The sequence below is a fragment of the Loxodonta africana genome, chromosome 3, assembly GCF_030014295.1.
Source record: "Loxodonta africana isolate mLoxAfr1 chromosome 3, mLoxAfr1.hap2, whole genome shotgun sequence".
In the NCBI taxonomy this organism is placed as follows: domain Eukaryota; kingdom Metazoa; phylum Chordata; class Mammalia; order Proboscidea; family Elephantidae; genus Loxodonta; species Loxodonta africana.
Window position 1 is genome coordinate 47,464,658 of NC_087344.1, and position 9,589 is coordinate 47,474,246.

Below are 9,589 nucleotides of genomic sequence, written 5' to 3' on the forward strand. Positions count from 1 at the left end.
AACAGAGTAGAACTGCCCCATAGGGTTTCCAAGGAGCAGCAGGTGGATTCGAACTGCCTACCTTTTGGTTAGCAGTTGTAGCTCTTAACCACTTTGCCACCAGGGCTCCATGGATAGAAAGGCCACACAAAAGTGATCCATCACACCAGAAATATCCTTGTGGGTGGATATGCTTATTCCATTTTAAAGATTAGGAAACCAAAGCTAACAGAGGTTAAAGTTACTTGCCCATGATCTCAGAGCTATTAAATATCACAGTCAAAATTTAGACACTCTTATGCCATATACCTCCTGACTGAGGTCCTGAAATGCAGGAGGCAGAAACCACTTCTCATTTATGGTTCTCAATCTCTAACCTGGCATACAGTCAGGGTTCCATACATGTTTGATTGGCTGGACACATAGCTGAATTGTACTGCTAATATCCTGATAGGAGTCCCTGCGTTGTGCAAATGGTTGAGCTCTTAGCTCCTAACCAAAAGATTGACAATTCAAACCCACCCTGAGGTGCCTTGGAAGAAAGGCCTGGCTATCTACTTCCGAAAAATCAACCATCGAAAACTCCGTGGAGCATAGTTCTATCCTGGGGTCGCCATGAGTCAGCATCTACTCAACAGGCAATAATATCCTCTTGATTTACAACCTTACCCCGAGGCCTCTGGCTCTTTGAATATCTTTCCCCTTTGTCTGAATATCTGCCCCCAGGCTTCCATTCCCCGTTGTGACCACCTAGTGCATGCTAGGTTTAGTTCCTACAAGAAGTCTCTCCTAGTAAAATACGACTAACCTGTCATCAGTGCGGGTTTGGTTGGATCATAGGTTTCAACATCTACCAAGGTTTTCTGAGTTCTCAAAGCCACATTGTTAGGGGTGAAGACTTTTGCATCTTTTTCTATTAATATCTTAGTATCTTTTACTTTTTACTCATAAGTGACAAAGAACAAGGCTAGTTGGCTTGTGCATTAGTCTTTATATGGAGATGTGGGAATTCAGATAGAAGTCCTAGAGTGAGCTGACTATGTGTAATAGGCACCTTTCCAGCAAAGGTGAGGCACCAGAGAAGCACACAGAAGAATCCAGTATTAGAGGGAAGGGTGATCTCTTAGGCCTCCTTGTCTTATCCTTCTGGAAACAATCAAGGTATCTTTGAATGAAGAACACCCAGAAATCAGCCAATGCTGGTGGTGCCAAGGCTGCTGCAGCAGGACCAATTGGTGATTAAACTTTTGGCATAGGCTCACTAGTAAACTGTGGATATTAACTTGTTTTATTGACATTGGTCAGGTTGGGGATGGGAGATTACATGGTTGGTACTGGGCAGTTTGCCTAGATTATTCTCCCATATACACTTAGGGGAAAAAAAAATTACAGGATTTTTAACTTCTTCCTAGTCAGCTGCCAGAAATAGGTAGAGGGGGCCTTAAACATAATATCCCCCTTACATGGCACAGCAGCTGTAAAACTAAGAGTTTGAGAAAAGGGGGAAGACCTGAACAAGGCTCAGAAAGTAATCTGGGTGCTCCTGGGTCTCTTCAGGTGGCGCTCATGAGGCACTCCTAGCGACAGCTCCTGCACGTCATCAAGCCCTCACCACTCTATGGCCTCCAGCGGGAGGCATTTTTGTCCAGACCTTGAAATGAAGAACACTGGCAGCCTACATAATTCCACAACACAGCAGGAACTCTTTTTTTTTTTTTTTTTGACCCTTTCCAAAGCAAAGGTCACATTTTTCTCTCTCCTCTCTGGATTCCTGAGTGCTTACACTCTGTGTTCCAGGTTCTTGTCACCAGTTATTTCATGCATGTAATTATGATCTTCCCAAAAAGACTGTCAGCTCCTTGAGAACAGGGTCTGTCATAGTTATCTAGTGCTGCTATAACAGAAATACCACAAGTGGATGCTTTAACAAAGAGAAGTTTATTCTCTCACAGCTTAGGAAGCTAGAAGTCCAAATTCAGGGTGTCAGCTCCAAGGGAAGGCTTTCTTTCTCTCTTCACTTTGGGGGAATGTCCTTGTCATCGATCTTGCCCAGTCGAGGAGCTTCTCCATGCAGGGACCCCAGGTCCAAAGGACATGTTATTCTCTAGGTTCTTGCTTCTTGGTGGTATGAGGTCTCCCTGTCTCTTTGTTGGCTTTTCTCTTTTGTATCTTAAGAGAGATTGATTTAAGACACAACCTAATCTTGTAGATTGAGTCCTACCTCTTTAACATAACTACCTCTAATCCGGCCTCATCAACATCATAGAAGTAGGATTTACAACATATAGGAAAACCACATCAGATGACAGAATGGTGGACAATCACACAATACTGGGAATCATGGCCTAGCCAAGTTGACACACATTTTGGGGGGACACAATTCAATCTATAACAGGGTCCAAGGCTGCTGTTTTCTTTGTATCCTCTGCAGTTCCTAAATCCAGGCAGGGCCCAGAGTAAATGCTTAAACAGCCTGACTTGGGTTATAGATCGCGCACTGTCAGAGCTGGAAAGGATTTTGGAAATCACCAAAGATGATACCACTCCAAAAACTCATTTGGAGGTTGGTGTTTTTCTGCTGAAAAGAGAAGTTTTTGTTTGCTTTTTAATGTTAAATCCTAGTGCAAATGACCATAATTCAAAACCTTCAAAAAGCTTTCTTCAAATAATGCAGGATATTTCTCCTTGGACTAAAGCCGCCAAATCGATTTCAACTCATTGCGACTCCATAGGACAGAGTAGAACTGCCCCGTAGGGTTTCCAAGGAGTGGCTGGTGGATTTGAACTACTGACCTTTTGGTTAGCAGCTGAGCTTTAATCACTGTGTCACCAGGCCTCCCTCCTTGGACTAGTGAAAAAAAGGACTAGTAGCTGACTAATAATAACAATAATGGCTTTCTAATAGAAATGCTAACTAGATGCCTAACCGTGAGTCATTGTCCCTAATCCTTCCAACCACATGGCAAAGTAGGTACTATCACCACGCTCCAGATGCAGAGCAGAGTCACACAGGCAGGGTGCCTTGCTCAGGGCCATGCGGCTACTATCATGGTTGAGAGAGAACTGGAATCTGGTTCAGCCAGATGCCCAAACTCATGGCCCTTTTCCTACACCATGGGCTTCTCCAGGGGGCTCTCTCTTTGACTGAAGTACCCATTTAGTGATTCACAGTGCTGGTTTTGCAGCAATACCATGGTGTCTCCAATTGTTTGAAGGAAACTGTAAAATTAATTTTAATTAACTTTAATTTTCTAGTTGGAGGGAGTAATGGGAAAGGTAAGGCAAAAAGTGAACAAATAATGATAGGGATAGCATCTCCAGAAAAGTCAGTAATCACTACCCTAGATCTGAGAGCCTTGGACTCAGGACAGGAAGACGCATTCGCATATCTTGCTCCAGTAACCATTGCTTTACGTGGGATTGCTGTTTATTCCTCTGGTTCCTCTTCTGTGCCCAGAACTCCCCTGCCTCTAATGTCACTGATGGTTATGATCTTCATAACCTCCCCTCCCTGCCCTTCCTTGCTAAGCCAGAAAGAAACAGGCTTCCCGATGACTACCCAGTGAACTGGGTCTTCAAGGCAGGCTACTTGCCTTGAACCTTTCCACTGAGCTTTATGTCTAAATAACATTCCTGTGAGTTTTCTAAAAGGTTAGTCTTGGGTCACTGGCACTTAAACCACTTGTTTTGGTAGATCCTTCCCAAGGAGGTTAATTATATATTTGATATCCTTCTCTTTTTATGCCTGAATGATGAGGATAAGTACCCTGTGGTTTATTAACTGTCACGTTAAACCTTTTCAAATTGTCTTGTGACAAAACAGAGTTTTATGTCCTTTTTATCCAGGTTTGATGGGTGAGACAGCCTCTCTGTTGAAGTATGCCAGGATAAATAAAATCTCTCTCTGATTTGGGAGGGAAGATGGTTTTGTATTTGAAGTCATGAGTTCAAGTCTGCCACTTCCTATGAAAGGTGACCTAACCTGTTCATCTTTCCATCTATTTCATTTCTCCTTTTGACAAACAGGAGGGACTGGAACCTTATCGGCCCTCAGTAATTGTTGGATGGAGCCCTGGTTGTACAGTAGTTAAGATAGAGCTCGGCTGCTAACCAAAAGGTCAGCAGTTCAAATCAACCAGTCACTCCTTGGAAACCCTGGGGCAGTTCTACTCTGTCCTATAGGGTCACTATGAGTCGGAATTCACTCGACGGCAACGGGTTAGGTTTTTGGTTAATTGCTGGATAAATGAAAGAAAAAGTATGACTTTAGAAATGTTGATGTCTAAAAAATTTTATACCAAACTCTAACACGATAAATTGCCACACTTCCTATTTTTAAATCCCTAATTCCTAGAGCAAAGAACCTGTGTCCTTACTATAACAGAATCCCAACGCTCCCTTCCCCTTTGCCTGGGCCACTTGTTATACCTTTAATTTTTCAGAAAATTTTCAGTAGAACTGTGGGAAGTAAATGCGGTTATGGGTTTTTAGTAGTTACTGTGTAAGCCCTGTGTCCACCAAAGCAGGCACCCTACAATGTGTGTTCCAGTGCCTGAGAACCACTGTCATGGGGCAGACAGCATGTGTAAGTCAGTAATTAACCTATCTCTCCATCAGTATCTACTGAATCTTGGCTAGGAGCAAGGGAAGGTATTTATTTAAAATAGTAAAAATAATGCTGAGGCTTAAAATTTTTTTTCCCTTCTGTTTTAATTCATTACAGTTTGCGGGGACATTATCCGATGGCTTAGGGAAGACTATGGACAATCGGCATCAGTCAGAGCGGGAGTACATCAGATACCACGCGGCCACCAGTGGCGAGCACCTTGTAGCTGGCATCCATGGCCTGGCTCATGGTAAGTCAACTGATAGCAGGCTGGAAAGGAAAGGCTGAGGAGGGGCCATTTCACCCAGCTGATCGCAAGTCGGAAAAAGAAGGCTGACAACAGTGGAAATCCTAGCTTGGTGTCTTATGCCCAGTAGCCTTCCAAGATCTCTTATTTTATCCTCGTTGCAGTTCAGATGTGACAGCATGTGAAAACTCTCCATTTATTTTTAAAACGTTGTGTACATTGCAGTTTCTTTCCTGTTCTCTGGCTTCTGCTCCCTAAGTGTCATCAGGTGTAATAAACTGAACCTCTTCTTAGAGCCTGGAAGTGCTGCCTCAAGACCCTGCCCTCTGCTTACTTATCATTCTTTTCAAAGAAAAATTGAAGTGTGAAATCAGCTGCCAGGTGTGTGGCCTAGATATTTTTTATGTCTTGCATAAATGCACATTCATGGGGATTATCAATCCCTGTGCCCAAAGGATGTAGGCGATGGCATGAGTGTGCTCAATCTCTGAATTTGTTTTAGTTCTGACTCATTTGCCTCCTGTGGCATTTTTCTCAAACACTTCTTAGCATGGCATTCAAATCCCTTGTCAGTGTAAACCCAGCCAGATTTTCCAACCACTGTCCCCCAGACATCTCTATTTCAGCCATACAGAGCTACATACTACTCCCCAGACATGCCTCCAAATCCTTGCTCACTCACAGTCTTTCTGCCCTCCCCTCCTCTGCCTTACTTCCTTGTGGATCTAAATCCAACTCAACCTGTAAGTCCCAACTCAAATGACATTTCCTCAGTTCCACTTTCCCTTTTAGAATTGAACTTCACTAAAGCACGCATGGAAACCCTGGTGGTGTAATGGTTAAGTGCTACGGCTGCTGGCTAAAATGTTTGGCAGTTCGAATCCACCAGGTGCCCCTTGGAAACTCTATGGGGTAGTTCTCCTATGTCCTATGGTTCACTATGAGTTGGAATTGCCTTGAGAGCAACGGGTTTGTTTGTTTGTTTGTTTTTTGTAAAACATACATGGAGCCCTGGTGGCTTGGTGCTAACCAGAAGGTCAGCAGTTCAAATCCACCAGCTGCTCTGTGGGAACCCTATGGGGCAGTTCTGCTCTGTCCTCTAGTGTCGCTTTGAATCAGAATCGACTTGACAGCAATGGGTTTGGTTTCAGGTTTAGAACACACATAGGATCCCTGGTGGCGCCAGTGATTAAGCGCTTGGTTGCTAACTGAAAGGCTGGCAGTTCAAACATACCAGCTGTTCCGCGGGAGCAAAATGTGGCAATCTGCTTCCGAAAAGATTTATAGCCTTAGAAATCCTATGGGGCAGTTCTGCTCTGTCCTGCAGGACCGCTATGAGTCAGAATCGACTCAACGGCAGCGGGTTGGGAGAGCACACATGGCAGCCTTGGTTGTGTATAGCGTTAGCTGTGCGTTTCGTTCTTCTGATAGGCTAGGAGTGCTGTGAAAGCATAAAGACCATTTTGTATAGTTTCTAGGACATCTTTATGTGTGCGGTACCTAACTTAATACTGGCATACAGCTCGTGCTAAACTAAACTGTTTGTGCCACACTCTTAGGAATAGTCCGGAGCTATCAGAAGTCATATCAAGGCTGATCTGCTCTTGAATATCTGCATTTGGAGGAAGAGGAAGGAATATGATTTCTCTTAGTGCTTGGGACATGGTGTTTAGAGCAGAGTTTTTGTTTATTAGCTTTCATAATGGCAAGGTTTGGATCAAAATGCCTTTGCTTTTTCTGAGCCTTCCCAACTCTAAAGGGCGCTGCCCCCAAGGAGACATCAGGCTAGAAGGAAGATTTGGCTGAAGTTTATGGACTTTTAAAAGTTGACCGTTGGGTAATCATTGGGGGTTAGTTTTAGAGATTTAATCGTTCTTTCTAGTAACTGTAATGTTAGTGCATTGGAGCATTAAAGAACTTTTTAAATTCTTTTTAATGAATATAAAGTACTGTACTATGAACAATTACCTTTATCTGTCCAGCATCCTTGGGATGTGGAGAGAGAGCATGGCTGTCCTCATTTTTCAGATGGACACAACAGTGTGCTGCGAATATGGGTGATTTGTCAGGGTTGCAAGAATCTAATTAGGGGTAACTCAGATAATATGTACAGCATCTCCAGAGCCAGTTAGGCCAATCTAAGACCAGGCACCAATAGCCTCATATAAGTAGGATCCACTGGATAATGTGAAAGTGATATCCTAGAATATGGTCCCTGTGTGGCACAAAAAGTTTACACTCAACTACTAATCAAAAGGTTGGTGGCTTGAATCCACCCAGTGGTGCTGTGGAAGAAAGGCCTGGCAATCTAATTCCATAAGATCACAGCCATTGAAAACTCTGCAGAGCACACTTCTACTCTGAATCACGTGGGGTTGTCGTGAGTCTGAATCGACGTGATGGCAGAGCGTTAGCCTAGAGTAAGATTCATCCTTCAGGATGAAAAGTCCCTTAAAATATAACAAGAACAAGAATCCACTAAACCTCCCTGGTTTAAAAACTGGCAGTTGTGCTCAGTTCTCTCTGTAGGCTCTGCTTGACCCAGGCTCAGTAATGTTCTCTCTCTGAGGTCCTCATCTGAACTCCTGGCCAGAGTTTATGCTGTGCCATAAACTTTATTCCAAAAGCTGGGAAAGGGATATTGCCTAACTAGAGCAAATGGGCCCAGAAACCAAATGAAACATTATGAATTGTTAGTACATTCTCACCCAAGGAGTTTCCTTTACCAATTTGTCTCACTAGAGCTGAAGAGTCTAGAGTGTTTCCTCACACCCCCACTGTCAAAGGTAAACATCCTGTGAGGCCCCTGGCACAAGTCCTGGAGCTGCTCCCCAGACAGGGCCCTGCTCTTCCCTGCAACGCCTATGTCCTCTCCAGCCTTTGCCAAGTTCTGACCACTTTTGAGATTCTTTCAGGCCACTGCTTTCACGTTCCAAAATGTTTGGAATATCTTTTTGATCTTGGTTGGTCTCTTGAGCTGGCTCCATCAAGGGTTCCATCTGGCTTTGGCAGTTTTTTGGGGTGTCCTTCATAAGCTTTGCTATAATTGTCTGTACCTGATTTCAACAAAGCATGCAATAGCTTTTACCTTATTTCAAACAGTTGGTGGTGTTGGCCGGTCACATAGTGTCCTTTGAAGCCCGAGAACAAATATATAGTTATTTCTCTACCCTATCTTTCATAGGATCTCAACTTCTTCAAGCTTTTCCCTATTTGGGAAAGAACCCTGTTTTCTAGTCTCTCATTGATTTAGATCCTACTGTCTCCTTCCTCTGCACGTTACCCATGTTCTCCCCAAGCTCTAGAATTGAAAAGTGGCCTCTGTGAACCTCCTAGATTTTCTTTGATTTTTTTTTTTTTAAACTGGAACACACTTTACTTCTGACTAATGTTGTTGTTGTCAGATGCTTTCCAGTCAGTTCTCACTCATGGTGACCCTGTGTACAACAGAATGAAACACTGCCTGGCCCGGCGCCATCCTCACAGTTCTTATGTTTGAGCCCATTGTTGCAGCCGTGTCAATCCATCTCATTGAGGGTCTTCCTCTTTTTTGCTAACCCTCTACTTTACCAAGCATGGTGTCCTTCTCCAGGGACTGGTCCCTCCTGATAACATGTCCAAAGTACATGAGATGCAGTTTCGCCATCCTCGCTTCTAAGGAGCATCTTGGCTGTACGTTTTCCAAGACAGATTTGTTTATTCTTCTGGCAGTCCATGATATATGCAATATTCTTCATCAACACTGTAATTCAAAGGCGTCGGTTCTTCTTCGGTCTTCCTTTTTCATTGTTCGGTTTTCGCGTGCATATAAGGCGATTGAAAATACCGTGGTTTGAGTCATGCGCACCTTAGTCTTCAGGTTGACATTTTTGCTTTTTAACCCTTTAAAGAGATCTTTTGCAGCAGATTTACCCAAATGCAGTACTTCTGACTGATATATAATGTATATACCCTGACTGAACTTAATGGGCACATCTTCTGGCTCCCCATCTTGGGTTGGCCTGTTTGTGGCCTACCTGGCATGCAGATTAAAATGACTTTGCCAGGCATGTAGAGTTTAGGGGGTTGGCTTTAAATGCTTTTTTCCTTGGACAGGTGATAATAGCCCTTGTCTTTTTCGTTAGGTATCATTGGTGGATTGACCAGCGTTATAACCTCAACAGTGGAAGGAGTGAAAACAGAAGGGGGTGTCAGTGGTTTCATATCCGGCCTTGGGAAAGGGCTCGTTGGCACTGTAACCAAGCCAGTGGCAGGTGCCCTGGATTTTGCATCAGAAACAGCCCAGGCGGTGAGAGACACAGCCACACTCAGTGGTCCCAGGTCAGTGGCCATGTGGGGGGAGGGTGATTTTGCACTTTCCGGCTCAAGTCTGCTCCTTCATATAATCCATACTGATGTGTTTTAGCATATACTTTCTGCTTTAATTAATGTGATTTTTAATTTGAATACTTGTAACCAAAATTTCTCACGTGCCTTATACAGTTACATGAAATGAGGTACAAACAGCTGGCATGCATTTTTCCAGATATGTATATGGCATGCTATGTTGTTTTTCTTCATTCAGGCATCAGCGTTCCCTGTTCACCAGGCTAACTGGACCCACACGTGCCCGTTATGAAAACTGCTGGGTAGGCCGAGTCCTTGCTTCTGTGGCCTGTAGCATAGTTCTAGAGTCCCTGCATTCGAGGTTCACTATGTGGGTCTGTTCTTTCTTAGTTCTTCCCCTTTAAACTACCAGCCAATCCCCTAGCCTCAGA

At 43.7% G+C, this 9,589-nt stretch overlaps 1 protein-coding gene across 13 annotated transcripts in view; it reads left to right on the forward strand.

The window, feature by feature from the left end:
- VPS13D (vacuolar protein sorting 13 homolog D) overlaps positions 1–9,589 on the forward strand; it is a 273,955-nt gene that overhangs the window by 199,217 nt on the left and 65,149 nt on the right. For 12 of the 13 annotated variants that reach the window (XM_064281295.1, XM_064281302.1, XM_064281297.1 and 9 more), the window contains 2 exons: positions 4,703–4,835; positions 8,957–9,152. In XM_064281295.1, coding sequence (XP_064137365.1) covers positions 4,703–4,835; positions 8,957–9,152 — 329 coding nt within the window. Of the gene's footprint in view, positions 1–3,825; positions 3,939–4,702; positions 4,836–8,956; positions 9,153–9,589 lie in introns of those variants that run through there. The other variant, XM_064281309.1, reaches the window with a different exon arrangement.